General features: G+C 40.0%; 2 protein-coding genes across 7 annotated transcripts in view; one reads left to right on the plus strand and one right to left on the minus strand.

Moving 5' to 3' along the window:
- On the minus strand, window positions 1-23668 carry lrsam1 (leucine rich repeat and sterile alpha motif containing 1). 6 transcript variants are annotated; one of them, XM_035184812.2, is made up of 26 exons: window positions 23379-23668; window positions 21711-22050; window positions 20548-20697; window positions 20266-20322; window positions 18328-18372; window positions 18107-18184; window positions 17791-17859; window positions 17614-17698; window positions 17204-17325; window positions 16899-16989; window positions 15582-15691; window positions 15430-15459; window positions 10942-11064; window positions 10115-10254; window positions 9975-10019; window positions 8964-9034; window positions 7966-8107; window positions 7799-7886; window positions 7613-7687; window positions 6727-6807; window positions 6312-6407; window positions 5700-5798; window positions 5484-5615; window positions 4937-5003; window positions 3453-3661; window positions 1-1962 (listed from the first exon to the last, which is right to left on the minus strand). In XM_035184812.2, the coding sequence occupies exons 3-26, from the start codon at window positions 20617-20619 to the stop codon at window positions 1840-1842; spliced, it is 2250 nt and encodes a 749-aa protein (XP_035040703.2). In that variant the 5' UTR covers window positions 20620-20697; window positions 21711-22050; window positions 23379-23668; the 3' UTR covers window positions 1-1839. The 6 variants fall into 6 exon arrangements, with proteins under 6 accessions (XP_035040703.2, XP_035040702.2, XP_035040704.2 ...); XM_035184811.2 differs by lacking the exon at window positions 21711-22050 and having other exon boundaries at window positions 20548-20690; XM_035184813.2 differs by lacking the exon at window positions 21711-22050 and having other exon boundaries at window positions 3453-3658.
- Window positions 23143-24282, plus strand: part of LOC118125802 (LIM domain transcription factor LMO4.1) — a 20764-nt gene continuing 19624 nt past the window's right edge. Inside the window, exon 1 of the mRNA XM_035184817.2 lies at window positions 23143-23346. The gene's annotated coding sequence lies outside the window, so the exon portion shown is untranslated. The remainder of the gene's footprint in view (window positions 23347-24282) is intronic.

Below are 24282 nucleotides of genomic sequence, written 5' to 3' on the forward strand. Positions count from 1 at the left end.
TGGTGTCAAACCTCTTTTATTGCTGAGGTTGTTGGTGATCCACCAGAATACACATATTGAGACCGTCTTAGGTTTTATTGGGTCATTAGTAGACCATTTCATATTGTAGAATGTCACATCATATATATTTACACTGTCTAATCTTACACAGTCCACTTCTGCATTTGGTAGACTGACAACTGCTAAACTCACTGCAATGACTTATCCCTGTCACACGGCCGTGGTCAGAGCAGTGAAGAGATGCCACTGTTCCCATTGAATGGAGAGACGAAGCTTCAGTACACTTTAGACTTTAAGAGCATCCATTAGCTTTTAGTAGTCTGGAAAATAGTTTACCTTTCTCCAGAACTGCAGATACACAGAGGGTTCTGACCATTCTGACAGACAAACAAACGTGAGCACCAACTTAAACACAAACCATTTAGTGGTTTCATCTTTAAAATAACCTCAGTAGTCAGTAGGGCTAGAAGTATCCCCCCCCCCCAGACTGTAACCGCTCAGATGGACATCCTGTAGTATAATAAATATATATATATCAAATAATAATAGGCATGAGCTCATATAGAGACCTCTTCACACATCATTCATTTACAGGACACTCGAAAGTGCTGAATATTCCAAATAAAATCCCATATTTAATCGCAGGAGCATGTGTGGAGGTCGAAGATTTGGGCCGTACTTTGAGAATAAAAGGCTCAAACTGTAAAATCTCGCTGAAGTTTCAGGGAGAGAGGCTGGTACCACAAAACAGTATTTCTGATGTCTGTGCTGTGTACACCCACGTTTCCAAACTACATACAGTACATCACACATGGACATACTGTTTCTGAATGTCAGGAGACATTAAGCAGTTAATGTCAATTGGGGGGGTTCTGGTAGAATTTCTTTTCTTACTGTTTTACGGAATTTTATTTTTACTTCCAACTTAGGCAGTATATACAGTAAATTCACACATATATAGATATACATTATATATGTATACTTAAATATAAGATATATATATGTTTATTTTAGCCATTTTCTGTGATCTTAAAATTACTTCTAAGTTCTTCATTCTTCATCCCTTTTTCCAACAATTAAAATGCAAACTCAGCTTCCTCTTCATACTAACTCACTCATTGTTATTATTATAGTCAGTTGTTATTGTATGCTACTTTTTAATAAGCTGACAATGTACGTACATATTGGATATTTATACATGTCTTTGTTTCTGATTACCACACAGTCATACGGTAAAACATTGTATTAGTAATTAGATAAGGGTGAGTAAGGGTGTTAATAGGACCCAAGCAGATAGTTTTGAGTGCTTTGATCAATCCATAGTGTGGTGGATGTCAAGAATAGATCAAAAAGAGGAGAAGCTTCTTTTGAAAATGAATTTTCATCACGATATCCCACCACGATATCCCACCAAATAACACAAGATAAGTAAAGATAAGTACAGAGGGACCTGGACGAACTATCAGTAGATTCTGTCTAAGTTGCCTTAGTCAACACATGTTACTTTGGTTGAAGAAACAAGTAGTATTGTTTGAAAATAATAACATTTTAGAAAAAGGCACATATCAGTTGAGATAAAAATTCTACAAACAAAAGAAACAAAAAAATAAAACAGGCTTGGATTACCAGTAAAATAACACCATTAAAAAATTCTATTCAAACTCGTTTCTTAATAAACATGAAAAAGAGGTTTTGGATTAAAACAGGAACGTTTTGCTTGGCTCTTCACAATCCAGCTAATAGTTTTTCTATATAGGAAGAGGTTTGCTCACAGCAGCTTCATGACCATGCATAAATAAAGGGTGTTGCCGTCGGTGAAGGGCAGCAGCGCAGCTGGTTCTAGCTGTGGTAGAGTCGTACATGCTGCGATATGTTGCTGCGACACAAAGGGCAGTTCTGCAGAGCGTTGCTGCACACCTGACAACAGCAAACATGACCACAGGGCAGGAAGATGACCTGAGACTGGAGAGAGAAAACAATCAAGTCAGTCGCATGCAACAGTCTGTACATGGCTGCTAACATTTAATATTTGTACTTAATTACCACTTCTTTTGTCACAAAGATTTTCAAAAGGGAGAGCATTTTTCTGGAGTTTCGGATGAATTTTAAGGCCCGATCTTTTTTATCCCTTAAAAAAGTGTTTAAGAATAGAGAATGAATCCAGTTTCATCTGGGAGTTGTCGGCCTTAACAGAACTCTACTCAGCCTCAGCAGATTTACCAATGCTACAACAAACTTGACTGACTGACAGCTTCTTTGACAGACAGTCCATTGTAAATACTGTAAACAGTCTCTTCTATAATAACTGAACATAGATGTTGTCTTTTCATGTTGGTTTTGCTGACTTGAGTTTTTTGAGGCCGCTGGGAGCAGATTTCTTTTTTCTGTGTTGGTCACACTGGAGTGAATTGAACAGAGTTGGGTTTGCAGGCAAAACTAAAGCTCTTTTGTAGAATGGACAGTGGATTAAATGACTCAGACCCACTAGTGTTGGTTGCTTCCCTGAATCAGGGTCAGTTTGTTTTTGTTCTTCTGCTTTTGATGGCAGAGTATTTAACTACTGTTATTTGTGTTGTTATTGATTTGGGTGATTTGACAAAACTTAAACTGTTACCTGTGGTGAAAGAGAAGCAATTCTTAAAATAGTGATGATCATAACGGTTTGATTATGAATGTGAAAATATGAATGATTGGAATAGGCTGTTTAATTGACCTGTGGTAATGCTCCAGCTCTACTTCAGAATTATTCTTTGGTATTAGTAAGTCCTCCTCAATTAGGTCTACAATATATGTCTTTTATATTGTTTGTGTACTGGACATTGTGTGCAGTGCTTTTGATAGACAGTTTAGAGTGAAGTTAGAAAACTTTGTGTTTATCTTACCAGGTTTATCTGCAATGAAGATTTTATAGTCAATGTTTTTCAGAAATCGAAACACAATTTGCTTTTTTTCTGTTCGTGTGTGTGGCTTTTATTTTTAAGTTTGAATGATTAACTGCACTGGTGTTATTTTTTTTATACATGACTATTTAGAGGTCTGTTAAACAACCGACAATCTACAGTCCCAAGTTCACAACTTTTCAAAATAAAAGATCTGTAATTCAGTTAGATAGAGAGCAATGCAGAAACAAAACGTAAGTTTTAATTTGTATTTTAAAGACAAATTGCCAAATATGAAGTGATTCTATGAATGTTGTTGCCATGACAGAGATCATGTCTCAGTCGAATATGGTAAAATAAAATAAAAATGTGTCCTTGGTTTGACCCAGTTGTCTAACCCTGCTATTTTTATCTGAGGACGTAGAAGACATTTTTAACTCCACAGACTGAAGGCACACTGCCCTGCCCCACTGATTGCTACAGAGCACTGGTCACTTGTTTATTCAATTTCTATTAATATTTGTGTCCAAATTGCACCAAATAATACAATAAATTGCATAAATTTTGTCTTACCTCTTTCTCCATGCAGACCACACACTCAGAGCTCCCCGGTCCCTCCACGGGGCTGGGTCCTCCCGGAGTGACAGGGGTTCCTGGGGTGAGTGGTGGGCTGGGGATCTGGGCAGCCGATGTACTGGGAAAAGCAAGAGGGGAGGGAGGAGATGGAGCTGTGGGGATGACTTCTGCTGCCTCATCCTGAGGGACCACCTTACATGCGCCTGCTAAAGGAAGACATAATCAGTGTCCTGACTGAGGTTAACAGTTCTAGATCTGTTCTAAAAGACACAGAAAGCCAATGCAAACTTAAAGGGATAGTTCACCCAAAAATGATAATTCCCTTATTATCTACTCACCACTATGCCGATGGAGGGATGGGTGAAGTGTTTGAGTCCACAAAACACTTTTGGAGTTTCAGGGGTAAACAGCATTGCAGCCAAATCCAATACAATTGAAGTAAATGTCGGATAACAGCTGACATTTAGGCTAAAAACATGGTGTAAATGACACTGTTTTGAGTCGAAATTGAATGACGGGGCTAATGGACACTTGGATGACACCACAGGAGCAGTATGGAGGCATTTTATGTATTTTTTTCAGTTGTTTTAATGCGTTTGAAGAAGTGGACACCATTTACTTCAATTGTATTGGATTTGGCTGCTACGCTGTTTACCCCTGAAACTCCAAAAGTGTTTTGTGGACTCAGACACTTCACCTACCCCTCGATTGGCATAGTGGTGAGTAGATGAGGGAATTTGTTTTTTTCGGGTGAACTATCCCTTTAAGAACAGCAGTGTTTTGAACCCATTGTAGATGTGCAGTGTTGTTGGTACATAGACTAGAACAGAGACAGAGTTCCTACGCATTTCCCATTAAAGAATTCCAGACATTTTCAAACTTTTCAGAACATTTTTCAGACCATATTTGACACCTGAGTAAACAAAGTAGATATACATTATCTAAATAAAATCCAACCCCTAACATGTATGTTTTTGATTCTGCCATTCACAAAGTGTTCAAAACCCCTTCATTGACTTTTTACTTTTTGTTATGTTGCAGTCATTTGATAAAATCTTCATCTATGACTATATCTGAATCTATAGATGTAGATAACTTCAGACCAGGCCTCTTATCACAAGTGTGAAGTTTGGGGCTGATTGGACAAAGGATATTTGAGTTACAAAAACGTCCTGTTTCAGGACATAAAAAAATTTGTGACGACATCTTGGATGCACAGATTGGAATAAAAAGTCACTTCTGTAAACTGTAGCGGCAGCATCAAACTACATTAATGTTAATAAACTCTGTGCTCATGTTCCTGTTGTCTCATTTCATCCTATGACTATTTGCTGGTGCCGCTTGTATCCGGCATGTTGTGTGTTCTTACGATTGTTTTGTGACCAGTGTGGCCACTGATTGATTCTTTGCTTTGTCAAGCTTTGTTGCCAAGTGAACAACAGTTTTGTAATCTATAATGATGTAGAATGTGTGTACAGTACCTTCTGGTTGGTGTTCCTTGGCCCAGTTCAGAAGAGCTTTCTGGATTCCTAACTCATTAATGCCAAGCTGAAAACAGATAAATATATATATTTATATTATTATATATAATATACTGATCATTCTGCACAATCCTCATTAGAATTCATCTTTTGGGTGAATGTAAACCCAACGCTGGCTGCTGTGCTCAGAGCACCGAGAGTGAACCACTAAAGTTAAGTTGCAGGAAAGAAAACCTAAACAATGAGCTCAGAGACAAACTCCATAGGGGAGAAAGGAACAGCAGTTAAGTGATGATTCACTGCAGGGTTTTCACTACAGACAATAACTTGGTGGTCATGTGATCAATTTGTATCAAATAAATTTAGATTATAGCCACGTTAAGTTAACTGCTTCTAACAAATACCACTACAGCTTGCATTGGCAGGGCAGATCTGTTACTAATCATGTCTAAATAAGTTCAAGCTGATGACTATTATGTGGTCGAATATCTCTGATGTCAGCGTGGGTACTGCTGGAAATATGTTAGTGATGATGTTGCACACAGACCTTCTTGAGGTCAGAGGAGCTCATGTGGCGAAGGGCCTCAGTTGTCACTCGATGATGAGCCAGGATGGGCAGGTAATGTTGAGCCGCCAGTTTACACAACAGGTTCACCAGCTCTTTCTCAACGCCCGCTTCCTACAACAACATGACAGTTTTACAACAGTACGCTCATGCTTCACATGTCTCTGTGTGTCAGTAGTGTCCTGCTCTGTACTGCACCTGCATTCGCAGTGACATGGGCTTGGCATCCAGCAGCCTCTGATACTGGATCATCCAGTAGTTCTGCTGGTTCGACTCACACTTCTGCTCCAGCTCCACCTAGAAAACATACAATGATTACTGGTCTCTTTCAACCATTCTCCCCCTGAATGGCAGAGACAACAGGGGAGATGGGATCATTAACATTTTAGTTCAGATGGCCACTGGGTAAAGGTGAATATGAAATCCATGTAAACATGAAGAAATAGAAATATGTGAGCAACTGATGATGCAATGGAGAAAAGCATGAGGAAATGCTGCAAGAGATTGAGTTAGTGAAGCTATCATCATAAAAGGCACAGTGACCCTCTCAAAACAATCGCTGGAGTCAGACACAGAGCCGGATTCTGTTTAAGATTTCTCCCTGGTGAAAGGGAAGTTTCCCCCGCTACTGTCACCAAGTTCTTGCCCACTAGAGAATGTCAGGTCTCTGTAAATAATGCTCTCAAGAATACAATCTTGACCTATTCCAAAAAGTGCCCTATGATAACCTCTGGTATGATTTGGCACCATATAATTAGAGCTGAGTTGACATGTAGTCTACATTAGTGACCTCTGAGGCTGTTTCCTCACCAGAATCTGCCGCAGCTCCTGCTCTCTCTGCTCCCTCTGCTTCAGCAGCTGCTGCAACAAATCAGTGAGAGCTGTGCGCTGCTCCACCAGAACCTCCTGCACATCCATAAACACACACCAACCCGTGAGGTAGAGTAACAACACAGTCATTAGTAAATGTTGTTAAAAAGGCTAAAAATGAAACTGTCTCTGATATCATTCGTATATTTACTATTATCACCCAATTTAAATTACATTATCTTTGCAATATCCCTTTACTTCTCATTCATTTCTTCAACATCAGCGTGCACATTAGTGTTGCCATGGAGCAATGACATGGAAATAACCAAAATTATATAAATAGTAATCAAGAGAAGGAAGAAAAAAAAAATCAGGTAAATGTGGGAAGACAGAGAAAGGAGATGTTGACACCCACCTGCAGGTTCTCAGCATCCAGATTGCGTTTTTTAATTTCCAGTTTAGTCAGTTGCATTAATTCACCCTCTATGAGCTTGATCTGGGGACAGAGGAGAACCAGACATCAAGCTAACAGGGAAACGGACATGCTGCTGCATTCAGAGTCAGGAATGATCCTCTACCTTTGTGAAATAGTATACAGGGCTTTTGTGTGTGCAAATCTGAGCACTGAAATGTAAGACTATGAGTAAAAATGTATTAGATATCTGCAGGCTGCTGATGGCATCAAGGAAAAAAAACAAAGAAAGAATTTATAATAATAGGCAGTGTCTGCAGTTCACCAAAAACAAATCTATCTCTCCTAGCAGACAAGAGTTTGCCACCAACATCTCCAAATGAGGTTGTTCGATTTCCCTAAATCTACATTAGCTGAATGTTTTAGACACTTGGAGGTTTACTTTTAAATGATGTCACTGCAGTTTCCAGGTGAAATGTAATGACTGACCCCCCCAACAATGGATTTCATATTTTAGGGTAATAATAAGGTACACTATTCGTGTATAATATTATTGATATCTGTCACTTTTAAAAAGAGATATCATTAAAACCATGCAGAATATTAAACTGAAGAATTAAATGCATAATTTATCCTGTTAGTAGATGAAGATGGTTATGATAATGGTATAGTTACTTTAAATCCCTCTAGATCTGAAACAATTCGTCCAGATCATTTTATTTATAGGAAAAGTAAGCAAAAAGTATATTATATCAAATGAGTCTGAACAAAAGCTACATTGGGATGTCTTGAAAACTATGAGAGCATGTTGAAGTTGTTTAAATAGTCTTGGTCTGACGCTTGACAGATTCGACCCTGACACCACCCGTCTCCTCCCATCCACACAGACCTCGTTGCGGATGTAGCCGTGTACAGCATCTTTCTCCAACTGCAATGCCTGGAACGCAACTTTCTGCATCTCCTCCTGCAGAGAACAAGCGGAGTTCATTACAGGTCATTGAGCCTGGCTGCAGAAACAAGGCACAACTCTGACTCACACCAAGTTAGATTCAGGAAAATGTCAGGCATCACATACCTCTTGCAAGATGTGGGCAATGGCTTTAGACTTGTCCAAAGCTTGGAGGGACAGCATCTTATCGAACCTCTTGTCCAAATTCTCCATACTGTTAAAGAACAAGGAAAGATGAAACACACAGGAAGTTTACAACATGTTTGATCTGTTAGGTCCACATGTTACCATACATCTGCTCAGATCTGATATCTGGTGTGTTTTGGGGGTTTGACCTTCTATTGGCCTCAGAGACCAGGCTCTGTCTGCGGCAGTCACTGGCTTCCTGAAGGAGGTTCATAGCACAGGTGTATGACAGCATCTTTTGCATGGCCGCTTCAAAAACAGAGAAAGAAGAGAGGGGATGAGCAGATTAAGATTTTGGAGGAAGAGAAAACATTGTGTGAAGGAAGAATAGGGAGAGAATACAACGAGACAAAGAATAAGAAGTTAACATTAAGAGCTTGTAAAGAGTTTGGCGCATACTGGATTTTTGAGGAAGCTTTTTTAGATTTTAACACTTGATTAAACAAAGAGGTTGTTTGGCACTGTAAAAGGATTGGCGCAGCTGCAAATCAAGTTGCAATCAAACGAATTTGTAGCAGGCTCTTAAGCTGAAACGACAGATACAGGGAGTGGAGACAATTTGCGAAACCGAGCCAAGGTGAGAGGGAGAATGAAGAGAAAAATAAAGAGAAGAGAGAGAATGGTATTGACATTCAATCCAACTGCTAGTTGTGCGCATAACCTAGATACAATAACCAGTGGTGTCTGTGTGCCTGTCACGCAGGGTGCAGATGAGAGCATGATGGGTGCTCACTTCACAAACTGACACAGTTTGTGGTTCTATTGAGTTGTACTTCATTAAACAAACCAGTGTTTCTATTATCATGTCCAGGTTAGATAACAGGAACCCCTCTCTGTGTAAGGCAGAGTAAAACAGCACCGCACACTCCATTCTCCATATGATCATACAGTTGAATAAACGCGTCTCTATACGATTTCATTAGAAAGTGAACAAACTACATATTAGACTGCATTCGTTTTAGCTAGATGTAACTATAACTGAGTGTATACATTGTTTTGAGAAATCAATTATTACCAACAACAAAGATTTGTTAGTGTGTTGATGAACACGCTAATAAACAGCTGCTCCAAATGTAAGTGAAGGTTTGACAGACAAGCTGCTCACCTGCCACCTCCCTCTTCCTCAGTGAAGTGGCCTCTTCCTGTGTGATGGAAGTCAGATGCTCCATACGGATCCTGTATGGGGAGTCAACATTTTTATAATAATGGTTTATACCAGTAAACACGGTGCTAGATGGCTGAAAAGAAAACCATTGTGAAATGTAGAAAAAATATAATTAAATTCCTTTACCACAATTAATGTAGTGTGCGTGTGTGTCAAATTTGGAAACAAGTATCAGATTAGACACTGTGGCAGACCGCAATACACAATGATACCCCTAAACACCAGTTTAGAAAGCTACACCAGCAGACCTGAGGTTGTGACATGCTCTGAGCAAAATTCTTACATCAGCATGAAACCATGTGACCAACACAACCACGTTCTTCATCTCAAGGTACAGCCGAGGCTGATACAAAAATGCTGGACAGGTTTAAATTTCCATCACCATAATTAATCCTGAGGGGGACATGAACGTCTGAACCAAATCAGATTTCCATCTATCCAATAAACATTTCACTCAACCCAGTGCTGCTTTGGTCTTTTAGTTTTACCATGAAGATTGAAGACATTAGTTTATTTGTTGATTCAAACACTGTAGGCCATGGTTCAAAAACGTTTCTACAGTGATGAGAAAAGAACAACTAGAATGTCTCACTCTGTTGGATTTGTTGGAACTGAAAAAACTTGACTTGTGGTTGTAAGGTGGTGTAGTTCTTTGCTCACAAACTACCTTAAACAAGTACTGCCATCTAAGCTCAGATTCACCCAAGGAAATCTATTAATATGAAAGTTTTAATATCTTTTCACTGTGTGTTGTGTCAAAGTTTGTCTTATTTAAGAGTAAGATTTTAAAGCTTCCAGTGTGCCGACCCTGCGTTTTTATTTTCCGTTCCCTGGAAAGGACTTACGTGCAAAGTGCTCTGTACACATAGTAAATCTTGAAAGTGAATGCTGCCATGTGTGCGATTGTCTCCTTCTGTATCTTTTTGCTGTAATATCCATCTGTCCACTTACCGATCTTCCTCCATGGCTTGAAGAAACTCTGTGCTCTTTTTCTGCCTGGAAAGACAGAAATAAATAAGATGTAGTCAGCAGAGATGCATCTGTGGACCCTGTTTTTGTAAGCAAACACAGCCACTTCTGTCAGGTCTTACCGCTGGTTGTCCATCAGCATGTTGCTGATACGGCTGCTGATGCCGTCTTCAGCTTGTCTCACTTTTTCCAGCACCAGCAGCCTCTCGGCCTCCTGAGCCCTCTGCTGTTGGCTGACTCCATGCTCCAAACGCTCCTGCTCCTACATATCAGACATATAATACACTAATGTGTAAAGTCTGAAATCAACAGAAACCTGTTTTTAAAAGTAACTGATTAGAAAGACCTCTGTAAGTGGTAGTAACTTCAGTGGGTACTTTGAGACTAGCTGACTAGCTTTTTGTTCTTCTTCCCTGTCAATAGCTGGTTTAGCGTCAGGTATCAGGCCATTAAGGTAGTTCCAACAGAGAACAGCCACAAGTAGAAACAAAAACTCCACAATAGACTATAAAACATACCAAAAACAATACCCATGTAAATATATGTATATAAATTTAGTTTTTTTGTTACAAATCCTGTGATAAAATAAAAACAATGAATATGTTGTTTGTATTGTGTGAATATCCTAAACAAGCCTAATTCAGTGCCATAGAGCTCTATAGAGCCATTTTTGGACATTATTGAGCCTGTTCTTCAATTTGTATTGTCTTCAGTGCGAATAAATGTGACACAGGTTTTGATCTTCTCATGGGATTTGCTTACTAAAGGGTTTAAACATAAACTTAGGTGTGCCTTATTTTGTGTTGTGCATTGGGTTTTTCACCCTTTTTATTATGTGACATGTTTGTTGTGCTTTTCGCTCAAAGTTGTTTGAGTGCAAGCATCTGAGGGCACAGACTATGAACAGGAGAGCACGACTCATAAACTGCACACAGATTATGTAGTGTACCTGTCGAACTGAGTTGAGTACGTTTTCCTTGCGGGAGGTGTTCATGAGCACAAGCTGGGTATGTTCCTTTTGCCTCTCTACGAGGTGCCGCTCAAAGGCCAGTTTCTCCTGCTGCTTCTGATCCTGAAGAATGGAGAAACATGTCAGTGTCGATATATTGCATTCACACGCTTTGCTGTTATCTTGTACTGCAGCTGCTCAAATGCTCAACCAGCAAAATACAAACTCAATCTCCTCTGATCAATTCTGTGTGTAAACTGCCACTGAAACAACAAACAGCTGTTCAAGAAACATTTCACACGACCATCCACTACTCCAGTGTTGACTGATGGGTAGGCGATTGATGTCACCCTTGACTTAGTTCCTATTACTATGGTTCCACCTACACAGATACACCCTCTACCCAGCTTGGACCATCTAATAACAATTCGAACATCTCGGCCAGACAAAGCAAGCAACAAGCAGCATCAGCTCAGTCCGTCTCTATCACCCACATTTTTACACATAGATCTGGCAAACGGAACACACATGGACACAGAAAACAATCTGGTTAGGATTCGGACACTATCACCTGCCCAGTGTAACCCCCTAGACGGGCACTTTTTCATGTTAGGTCACTCTGCTGTAAAACTTTTGTTTTTAATTACTTAATCTTATCTGCAAATCAGTACTTTTTGTTTTTAACCAAGTCGTGGCTACACCCCAATGACAGCAGCGTCCTCGTTGAACTCTGCCCCCTTTTTATGATTGTTTTAACCGATTTAGGAGTTATGGACTTGGGAGTGGACTTGTGGATTGTAAAAAATTCAAATTTAATCAAACATCTACCCCCCCGAGTTTTCTTCCTTTGAGATTTTATCATTAAGGTCCTTGTGGTGTTAATTTACCATTCCCCCTTATTTTTCTTAATCTAGCCTTGTGATAAACCACAACAAAGTTGTTCTTTGAGGAGATTTTAACATCAACATTAATGACCCCACCAATTTGTTTGCCAGTATTTTTTTTTATGTTATTGACTCTTATCTTTGTACAGCATATGTCTGTCATACATACAAGTGGTCACACTTGATTTGATTTTGGACATTGCCATTTCTGACCACAAATGTATTATTTTTACCTATAACGAAACCCCTCAAGGTTTTGTGCAATTTTGAGTCAGTACACTGTAGAAACCCTGACAACTCCACACCTAAATGATTTAGTAGACCTCTTCAGTGATTATTTCTCCTCTTAAGACCAAAATTGAAGGAAATTGTAAACTGCAACCCTAAATAAATTGAGCACTCATCGCTATAAAAGAGAGCAGAAAGGCAGAAAGGAGATGGAAGACAACTGGTCTTCCGGTCCACTACAGTATGTGGCTATGAAGGAACTTATTCAACACTATAATACACTGGTGAAAGACTCAAGATCTTTCTTTAATCAACGCAATACCAGGTTTTTATTCAAGTCCACTGATTAATAAATCCCAAACCTCAAAATATACCTGTTGAATTCTGATGCTGATTGTGACAAATCTTTAACATACTTTCTAAAATGGAGTCCATCAGGGTCAATATAACGCCTTGTTTGCATTTCATTGACAAACAGTTCATCCCAGTTTCCCTAACCGAAATTTTGAAAATAATGTCTCACGTGAAGGTATCCTCATGTCCACTAAATATTCTGCATACAAAGCTTTTTATTGATGTATTTGAAACAATCGGGCCCTGATTGCTTTCCATTTTTTACAGCTCTCTATCCCTTGGCTGCATCCCAGACTATTTGAAAACTGCTCATGTTCAACCGCTGCTAAAAAGCCTGGACCTAAACACATGGTTCTCTAAAACTGCAGACCAAGTTCTAAGTAACCTTATATTCCTGTGGCTAAGCAGCTCCTTGATGGTGTGGAAGGAAATAGCATTTGTTAAATCATCCGGTCTGGTTTCCATCTGCATCACAGCACAGAGACTGTTCTTCTTCAAGGTACTAATGACCTTTTAATGACCAATGATGCTGGCATGTGTTCTATTCTCATACTCCTTGATGTGAGTGCTGCTTATGATACAGACGATCGTTGCATTTTATTGGATAGACTGAGGAAATGGGTGGGATGGACTGTTACTGCACTGAATTGGATCAAATCCTACATATCAGACAGAAATTCTGCATACCTGTTAATAATCACATCACTTCACTTGCTACTGTCAAGTATGGGATACCTCAGGCGTCAATTATTGGACCAATTATAATTCATTTCTTTATGCAGCTCTATCATCCTGTTAAGCCCACTCAGTAGGATGAGTTCTTTACAGTAGTGCCTTGTGGATGTAAGAAACAGGATGTCTGAAATTCTTGTAATTGCCCCAGTAGTCATGTACTGTCATCAACTGGAGACCTGTCTACTTAAATTTGATTGTAATTAAAGTTTTGCGCATCATGACATTAAACTTATACCAACATGTTTTTAATCAACTAAGGAACATTGTCGGAATTCGCCCTATGTTACAGAAACTATTTGACATGCTTTTATCTCATCTTGCCTGGAATACTGCAACAGCCTTTATACATGCCTTAAAGGTTCAGTTTGTCAGATTTAGATACCCCTCCCCTCACCCTCACCCTCCCCTTTCAAACACGAAAGAGAACCTGTCGTAACCTTCAGTTATTCAAAAGGTGTTTAGTTGGTCCAGTCTGGGCTACTGTAAAAAACATGGCGGCCTCCGTAGAGAGGACCCTCTCCTGATGTAAATATAAAGTATTTAAATATAAAAGGGCCCATTCTAGGGTAAAGAAAAAAACAACATTCTTAAAATTTAAATGATTAAACTCTAGTGAAAACATCACAAGGATTATTTTATATTAAATTTCTGCTAATAGATCCCTTTCACCTAAATCTTACATACTGAAAATCTGTAGACTGTCTTCACACTGTACAGAATTCAGCTGCCAGGCTTTTAACCAGAGTAAACGGGTTGGAACCCATCAGTCAGGCTTTAGCCTCTTTACACTGGCTTCCAGTATGTTTTAGAATTGATTTTAGAGTTCTTTTGATTACTTACAAAGCACTTAATCAAAGTATTTTGCGCATCTTTTATCGCCATACAACATTGCTCGCACTTTGAGATCCTCTGGCAGGGGCCTTTTACTGTACCAGACAGAGATTTTGAAATAAGAGCTCCAAGGTGTTCCGTGGAACCCTGCCCATGGAAATATGGCAGCTTACTTTGAATCAGAGCTTAAAATGTACTTGTATTGCACTGTATTCCCTGATTTAACCTAATTCTAGGTTTTATTATTGTAATGGGTGGTCTTGCTTGACTTTGAGCATTTTGATTCTTTTATTTATTATTTTATGGCCGTTTTAATTTTGTTATGTTATTTTTATGTATTCTTACCTTTGAGTCTTTCTGTGAGCCTGAAGACCAAAAAAACTGTTCTCCAAATAGTTCCAGTCTGGACTATATCAATAATAAGTAACCAAGAAGCCTCTGAGGAGAATTATATAATTATCACATTATAATTCAACTTTGCACTTCAGATCCCTACAGTATCATCAGTAATGTCCAAGCTGGTAATCTCTGTCAGACCTCATATCACTTTGACATTACTGACTCAATCTGGCTTGAAAAACATCATCCGTCGAACACACAACCACAGTTTTACAAGCTGGTACCTGAAGTGTATTCCCTTGCAAAATGTGTTTTGGGTGTTCAGATTGAGCTTGACCATATGAAAGTAAAGGTGTGAATGCACCCTAGACACATACAGTAGAGGACAGGTTGTGATCTGATCGGTGAAACCATCACTCTGAGGTGGTCAGAGATGCATTGTGACCACGCTGAACACAAGTGTGAATGCAATTGCCTTTTCAACAAACATACAACTACACGGGCAGATATAATTATAAGACCAAACTGCTCTCAGTTTGGTCCAATGAGAGTCACCGATGAGATGGCTACCAGCTTCTCCTATCAGTTTATTGCTGCTTGTTTGTTGTGTAAATACAGTCTGGGATAATGGGGTAGAAGGTTTATCACAGTGTTCTTACTGCAAACAGGTGCCTGCTGCTGCAGTCCTTGCTGATGAGTGCAGTAAGACTGAAACCAAAAACTGGGCTTAAAGATGCTAAAAAGCTGCGTAGAGCTGGAGGAAACTGCACATTTGTTTATAATTTTCTGAGGCTCTGTCACCACAAGTGGCAACTCTCACAATATACAAGATAGGTGCAGCTTTAAGCACAAGTGTGAAGTTTCATTTACTGTTTTCTCTGTCACCTTAATACAACCATTGCCAGCTTGTGTGGCATTGATGTCTGCAATGAGACCTGTCTTGTTGGTGGATAAAATCATAAAAATCACAAAAGCTTATTGTGCTGGAGGAAGGGGACTTGTCTAGGCTATATTTAGTTTACAGGACGGGACAAAGCAAAATTACCCATGTTCACAACCTGAAAAACTACTATCAGATTGAAATCTGATGGTTATTGAGGCAAGTGGAGTCACACACCTTTCTCTTCTCGTAGTCACTGAATTTGTTCTGCAACAGAAAGTGAGGAAAGTTTAAATAACAGTCTGACAACAGAAAGCAGTTTAGCAGCAATGAAGTATAGGTCCATGTTAACAGCTCTACAGTAAGCCATACACATGTACCTCACGTACCTTCCAGGCCTCCTCCAAACCATCCCACTCGTCACAGTTCTGTTTGTCACAGTCATTCTCCAGCACTGGCAGGAGGTACTGGGATGGTGGGCAGTACTCCTCTCCCAGCTCTGAAAAGCACATCAACCAAGGAATCCACCACAAGTCTTTTGTCAAACCTGTCGGATTTGGCGCTATACAAATAAAACTTTATATTATATTATATACATATACACACTCACCGGCCACTTTATTAGGCACACCGGTTCAATTGCTTGTTAACCCAAATAGCTAGTCAGCCAATCACATGGCAGCAACTCAATGCATTTAGGCATCTAGACGTGGTGAAGACGACTTGCTGAAGTTCAAACCGAGCATCAGAATGGGGAAGAAAGGGGATTTAAGTGACTTTGAACGTGGCATGGTTGTTGTTGCCAGACGGGCTGGTCTGAGTATTTCAAAAACTGCTGATCTACTGGGATTTTCACGCACAACAATCTCTAGGGTTTACAGAGAATGGTTCGAAAAAGAGAAAATATCCAGTGAGCGGCAGTTGTGTGGACGAAAATGCCTTGTTGATGTCAGAGGTCAGAGGAGAATGGGCAGAGTGGTTCGAGATGATAGAAAGGCTCCAGCAACTCAAATAACCACTCGTTACAACCAGGGTATGCAGAATACCATCTCTGAACGCACAACACATTCACCTTGAAGCAGATGGGCTACAGCAGCAGCAGACCACACCGGGTGCCACTCCTGTCAGCTAAGAACAGGAAACTACAATTTACAGGCTCACCAAAATTGGACAATAGAAGATTGGAAAAGCGTTGCCTGGTCTGATGAGTCTCGATTTCAGCTGCGACATTCAAATGGTAGGGTCAGAATTTGGCGTAAACAACATGAAAGCATGGATCCATCCTGCCTTGTATCCATCCTGCCTTGTATCAACGGTTCAGGCTGGTGGTGGTGGTGTAATGGTGTGGGGGATATTTTCTTGGCACACTTTGGGCCCATTAGTACCAATTGAGCATCGTTTAAACGCCACGCCTTGTTGAATCTATGCTACGAAGAATTAAGGCAGTTCTGAAGGCAAAAGGGGGTCCAACCCGGTACTAGCAAGGTGTACCTAATAAAGTGGCCAGTGAGTGTATATATATTGTATTGCTTATATATGAAATTTTTTTTTGTTGGAGAAAATTGGTTTTCACTAGGCAGATATATCTTAAAACTGCAATTATAAGTTATTTATCAACTAAAAATAGCATAAGGAAAATAATGATCTTAAGTCAAAAACCACACAGACTATGAAGTGTGTGTGTGTGTGTGTGTTTGTTTGTTCACCTGTGCATAGGAAGCGTTGAATGCTCTCTGTGCCTTCTGAGCACACAGATGCAGGTGGGTAGGTCATCATGGCAGCATCAAGTGTAAAGCTCTGTCACAGTTCACACACACACACACACACACACACACACACACACACACACACACACACACACACACACACACACACACACACACACACACACACACACACACACACACACACACACACACACACACACACACACACACACACACACACACACTTTGTGTAAAACCATATCTAGATTTACATCTTTCAAATGCAATGCGTCAAGAACACACACCTCTAGCGTGCGGATGTAGGCCAGAGGTTTGGGGAGCTGGACACAGTTGTTATCACTCAGGTCCAGGGAGCGCAGGCTGCTCAAAGAGCCAACTGATGACGGCAGCTCACTGAGAAAGTTACCTATTATATACAAAGTGATAAAGTATGTTATGATGATAGCAATTGATAAATGTATTGTTATGTTATATATATATGTAAGGGACAGGTAAAAGTTTGTTTCTTCTTCTTGCTCCTTTTTTATTCAGGGAATGTTTAAAAGTGTATGGTTTTGTTTTGTAAAATAGTTTTAGGATTACACTGAAATTAACAAAATAAACTAAACAAAAAAATAACATAACCAATGTCATTTCACTTGTACATGGCCTTGCATACTCTCACTAGTGGACAAACAAGCAGTTAGCATCATACCCTTCAAATTGAGTGTCTGCAGAAGCTTCAGGTCCCCGATGGAATCTGGCAATACCTTTAAACGATTCTTCTCCACATTCAGAATCTGACAGGACACAAAATTACCGCAAGCAGCTGAGCAACATTTGTTCACATTCATTCTCTTCGTATCATGAGTCAAGTTCAGAATGACGTTACCTGCAGTGAAACCAGCTTCCCAATGTCTTCTGGCAGCGATATGATCTTATTTTCATGCAGATCCAAAACCTTTGGAGGCAGACAGACTGAGTCACTCATGCTTAATTCATTGATCTGGCATTGGTCAGGGATTTTTTTATCCAAATATAAATATATAAATCTATATGTATTAAAATATTGTACATTTTCTATCATTAAATGTTTGCTTAAAAGTTGACTATTAGAAAGGAGGTCCTGCTCTGTGTGGAGTTTGTAAATCATACAACACTGTCATATTCTTTCATTTCTCATCATGCTTGTGTCTAGTTTACACTACCTTTAAAGTGGCCAGGGAACGGATGTCACATCCTTTGGGCAGCATTGTCTTCAGCTCATTGTTGTGGAGGATAAAGACCTGTAGGAGAACAACAGAGGAAATGTCTGTCTGACTGGTCAACCACATAAACTGACACCGATATTAGTAATAAAGTACTTATTACATACAGTGAATAACAAATACATAGCCAGTAACTTTGCAGTTGCACAGTGTATCCTTACCTTCTTCTGTAGAACCTTGCACATGGAAAAGGCACTTGAGGGAACCTGCAACAGAGCACACCTAAGATGTCATCATCTGTAGAACTAACCACACACTAATAAATACAGAATTTATTAGGGTTTCTGTTGCAGATGCAGCAGTAATGTGTAAAATGGAATCTTCAGTTGGAGGGACTAAGATGCAAGGAATCACTTTTTGTCCTCTCCTATGAACCGTCATATGATTGGACATTTTGTTTCAGCTGGATCAGCTGTCAGTCGGCTTCAACGGCTCTTTGGTGACTTTTGATTTTTTCCATAGTGTATGCACTGTCCAAATACCAATAAGGGCACACACCCACTTAACCATATCAAACATCTATACATTCATTAAAAACATACAATATGTATTTATACTATGTTCATATTAATCAAGGAAGAGAGAGGGGCTGAGCATATCACTGTGCTGCATGCAGCTCTACAATAAACTTAAATGGAAAAGATTTTGAAGAGATAATCAATATGTGGTGGAAGCAGCTCCCCTCACAAATAAATCAATTCATGTGAAACACTTAGAAGGATAAACAATATTTTCCGTTCCCTACAGCTACTTTAGTGCTGCATTGAACTCCAAATAACCTTGTGACATCCTACTGTGAGAACGCAAATGTTTGAGTCAAAGGCTCCGATCTTTCTCCTGAGTTTCCCCTTCCAGCTCCCTCATCAAAGCTCTGGGTACTGTCTGAAACAGCTGATATAAGAACACAGTAGGAGATACTGCTCAAGATTCACCGCGAGCAAGTGGGCATGTAAAATTTTTAAAAAAGAGTCTCAAATATCTCAGGGTAAAACAAAGCAGAGCCACACACGTGTAAAGACGCTGGCAAAGATGTCAAGAGAGCTTTTGGTGATAAGAGGCAACTCTAGGGTGAGAAGACATCAGCTAGGCTGTCCTTCAATGTGGCCCAGGACAAGAGAGGTTTGAAAACATGACAACACCACATGCACACTGCGAAGTAAGACAAATATTAGACCTCCCCAACTGTTCATTGCATATATTAAAATACAATTTATTTACTCTCACTTTTCCCATTTTCATAGTTCTGTTGTGTTTTCAGATTTCCCAAATGATTTTATGCTGAAGTTGGGGCACACATTGTATTATCCACAGCAGCAGCAGCAGAGTATCAGTGTATTGTCTTTATTAGTGACATCACTGCTGTCCCATAAAATCGCTCTTCACCTCCACCTCAGTAACAAACACCTCGATGTCAGTTTCAGAAAGTTTTGCTTCCTCTTCTCATCGCTTGATGCCGTGACTCTGTCATGACTGGCCGCCGTGGAAACCCATTGGTCAGCAGCATCATTTAATATTCATGACGTGCTTTGCATTGACCATTTATGGTTGAAAGTGGGCGTGTGCAGGGCGGACTTGAAGGCAGATCCACGTACGAACGTTTCCAGGTGGACTGTGATTTATAAAGTGAACATTACGTTCAGGTGTGCGTGCGCACGGTTTTATAAATTGGAATTTTCTTGTGCGTAAGCCATTTCCGGCTTTTGTGCGCACGTACACTTTTAGTATGAATCCCACGCACTGTTTTATAAATGAGACCCCAGGACACATATACATGCACAATATTAGTGCCCAGTCACACATTAGTAAATGTGAATATTACCGGTCAAAGTTCACTAAAGTTCAAATCCACTCAAAGCCAAGCTGCGGTTTGCCTTGCCCCAGGAAGCAAACGTTTTTTTCGCCTCCTAGCTCGCGAAGGTTCGCCACTTATATTTTGCATATGTTTGACCGGACTCCATTCAGACCTGGTATTAACATCCATCCTGGGTGATCCTATCACAAGTGGACAGCTCGAAGAGATCCCATCTCTCAGACCACATTTTGTTCTTTACTGCAATCAGTAATGCTTGTCTCACAACTGTTCACAGTCACATACTCACATCTGAGAGCTCACAAGCTGAGATATCCAGGATGTCATCGGCACCCGCCTCCTTAGACTGAGGAGCAAGGAATCAGAATTACTGGGTTTGTTTGAAATAGAGGTCCTATTATTTAGAGATAAAGGCAATAGTTATGTGAACTAAAATGTTATAAAAAAGCTCTGTGCTTTGGTGATAGATTTTCATGGATGAAAAAAATATAATCTCATAAAACTAATCACAAAAAATTGCTGCTAAGTGAGGCAGTGACTGGAGGTTATCTGGTGGACACATTCTGCTTACCCGGCACAGCTGATATTCCAGTCTCTTTTGGGAGTCATCGCTGGGCTTCCTCTTCCTGAAGAACAGAAGCATTCTGCGTCTCGCTCCTCTCTCTGCCTACTGGCTTTCCCTCCTGCCCCTCCACTGCACTACAGGAGCCGCCCCTGACGACTTACAGAGAGTTAGGAAAACATGACGACACCGCATAGCACACTGAGAAGTAACACAAATCTTAGACCTCCGCAACTGTTCATTGCATATCGTCACCTTCCTAAAATAATGGCCTAAGTCATTTTTTGACAAAAATGAATTTTTTTTGCCTAAATCATCTCCTCATGATGCTGGCCACCTCTGGTAAAATCGCCTACATCCTCAGTTGAACAGATCATGGGATTCTACCCCTGTAGAATAATGGCCTATGTCAAGAGTGTGACTTAGGCCATTTTATTTTGCCTAAGTCAAAAGACAATGTGACTTAGGCAATTTTACAAGCTTTTCAAGATGGCGGCTGCATCAAATAGAATGAAAATCTACCAAGCCGCAGAAGTTATTTCCATGATTCAGGGCTCGTCCCCTATTGGTAAGTGATGAGGTTTACAATAATATAGGCTAGGCTATAAATATTGCATAATTATTTAGTCTTTTTATTCAGTCTTTTTAGTCAGCATTTTAGTCAGCAAAATAGCTAGGTCCATGAAGCTAGCATTTAGCAAAGAGTGGAAAGGCTCCAGAATCTGTGGCTGTTACAAGTGATAGGCTTTCTGTTAACTCTTTTCTGTCTTTTCAAACAATATTTCATCTACAGTTTATGTCTCATTTTTTCCACATTACATGATCTAATTAAGAAAGATTTGAATACCGTATTGTAATCTAACAGCTAGAAATTATGTGTATAACAAAAAAATTACAAAGGATCCTCTTTACAACAGCTTGTGCGTCCCTAGGGGATCCCTGATGTAGCTTAATACAAGTGACCACGAGGCAATGAATGTTTTTCAGAAGGATCACACATTTGTGACTGTACGCCTCAAAGGGTTGAAATGTTTTTCCTTTTTGGTAGGAGATGCACTTGACAATTCTGATACCGATCAGGCCTCATCCACTGAAAATGACAATGGGGCAGTCGAAGAGATGAAGCAGCATGTACCAGGCCAAGACTCTGTTTCAGATGGAGCAGACAATACCTTAAACACTCCCATTGATGTTGTTGAAGATGCCAAGCAGGCACATCCACACCATGAAGAGGATATATCTGATGATGATGATGTCATAAGCGATCCAGACTATACCCCATCCTTTGAAGGTGTGACCAGGACCATCCAGAAACTCAAGGAGATCAAAGTCAAACACAGAAATACCTTGTTGCAGGGCACACACAAATGGAGTGTGACAGCATGCATAGTACTATTGAACGCAAAATAGTTACGGATAACTTCACCCCGACTTCACTACGTCATCATACTCCAGACTGCAAGAATCAGGCCATCCCCTTACCATGTGAAGGTGCTCAAGCATGATGAGTTCCTGAAAATGAATGGATCTTACTTCATTAGCATCAGACCAGGCAAAAAGCTGGAGATCTGACTGTGCATCACTTGCGGGCTCTTCAGTTTAGCACTGAATGCGAGGTCCATTTCAAGCTGTCCTTCTCAGAGGACTCTGCGTGGGAAGCACTGCCACAAAGGGTACAGGTGCCAAATGAGCTGATAGCATGGATAAGAATGTTTCCATGTGCTCTGCCAATCAAGGAGAGAAAGTTCCAGGACCTCCAGTCAATGAAACACGTCATGCCCGTTGTGTGTCATCACTTCTTTGACAATTTGCCACATTAATAGGCATCAGTCCAGAACCCAGCAAAGAAGAGCTGGAGGGAGAACTAAGGAGATGCACATGCCTCCTCAGCATTATGTTTAGTTAGTTAGTTAGTTATGCTTTATTGTTGACAGAGTTGAAGGTTTAAAATTGCTTAAGTCACAAAGGCATGTTCAAAAGTCATGTATTCCTCTTATGTTACATAATTGACAGACATTGTTATTAGTATGTCAATAGTCATCTATTGTCATAACCTTTTTGAGTGAAATTATTAATAAATATCATATATTCAATATTTGGTAACATTTTTTGTGTTTTCTGAAAAACCTGAAAAAATGACTTGGGCCATTAGTTTAAGAGGGTGACGATATATTAAAATACAATTTATTTACTCATTTTCATAGTTCTGTTGTGATTTCAGATTTCCCCAAATGGTTTTATGCTGAAGTTGGGGCACTTTGCCTGAAATAAAGAACATCTCTAACACCATGTGTAGGAAATAAAACATCACTGCCGGGGGGGGGGCAAGTAGTAGTAATTAATTCATGTTTAGGGTAAAGTGCTAACAACATTTATTTCATGACAATGTCCATGGATCAACAGCCCTCTGCTCTGACTGTCAAAATATCGACAAAAAGGTGAAGTAAGTTCTGTTGTACACTGTTTACTGGATGCTTTAGTGATAGTCTACAGTAGTGAAATCAGTTGTGTTGTATACTGTTTACTGAAAGCAACATGGGCGCTGTATTTGTGGGTGTGGGCAGGGGGTGGAGCGTTACCGTAAATTGCGTAGCTAATGTCTAACAGCGTAACAAACGCGCACGTTAGTAAAAGATTATCCTCATGCACTTTTCACCGCATACCAGCCGCTCTTAATGACAGGGACGGTATGTTTAGCTTCCCGACGACATCTTCCTCTCCTGTCTGCGTCTCACAAACAGCTGATGACACCGTCACAATGTAAACTATAAGCCACATACTTTAACAACACTACACCTGGCTATGGAGGTAAGGTAAACTAACCCATGTCTAATACTCACAGGCCTTGGTGTTGTTGTTGTTGTTGTCCCACTGCTCCTCACTCCAATGAGTTAACGGTTAGTCCGTGATGTGCTAACGCTAAGGGCTAACAGTCAATGCTAGCTGCTGATTGGCCGAGTAAAGCAGAATGCGAATCGAAAGGTTTCTTCCTGGTTACTGTCATGGACAGACAGCTACAGACAGCAGTGCGTCCCGTGTGAGCGGTGTCCAGACTCTGTGTACAACTGATCACTTTTTCATAGGAAGGCTGATGTCTTCTTTAGTTGTTGGTCGACTGTAACTAATGTCAGCTATAAGCTGCATTTCGCCCTCTGCTGTACGGAGTGTGCAGCATCGCCATGTGATACATGTCTCAGCCATATTCCAAATACAAAGAATGACGGTAAAACTGTACTCTGGCTTTCCTTTTGTTTTCATCGAAACCAACTGATTCACACGTTACTTTGATTTCAAAGGCAGCTTCCTGGAAACTACTTCTTCTGTGGTTGTGCTAATGTCCATATTTAAGTTTACATTCCCTAGCAGAAAGATCTGTCAACAAATGTTTTTAATGGACTTGGGTCAATCACATTCCTCTCAATATTGAGCCATGGGGCAGAGGTATTTCTATCAAATCAATTTAATAAGTGACAAAAGGTAACAGATACAGATCCAACCTTAAAATACAGTTTAAAGTTGGGTACTAAGATACCCCTATATATACACAATATGTTTTCTCCACATCACATTTGTGGTTTATGTTGTCACTGAATCATTTGCTCCTGCTTTGTGTGACATAAAATGAATGTTCATTCTTAATTTTCTAATTCCTAATTTTCCTTTTAAGTAATTCACTGCATGTCAACAATCAGGTAGAAAACTAAAAATATGCAATAATCAAGATTAGTGTTTATGAGGGAACAT

This window comes from Hippoglossus stenolepis, chromosome 18 (genome assembly GCF_022539355.2).
Source record: "Hippoglossus stenolepis isolate QCI-W04-F060 chromosome 18, HSTE1.2, whole genome shotgun sequence".
In the NCBI taxonomy this organism is placed as follows: Eukaryota; Metazoa; Chordata; class Actinopteri; order Pleuronectiformes; family Pleuronectidae; genus Hippoglossus; species Hippoglossus stenolepis.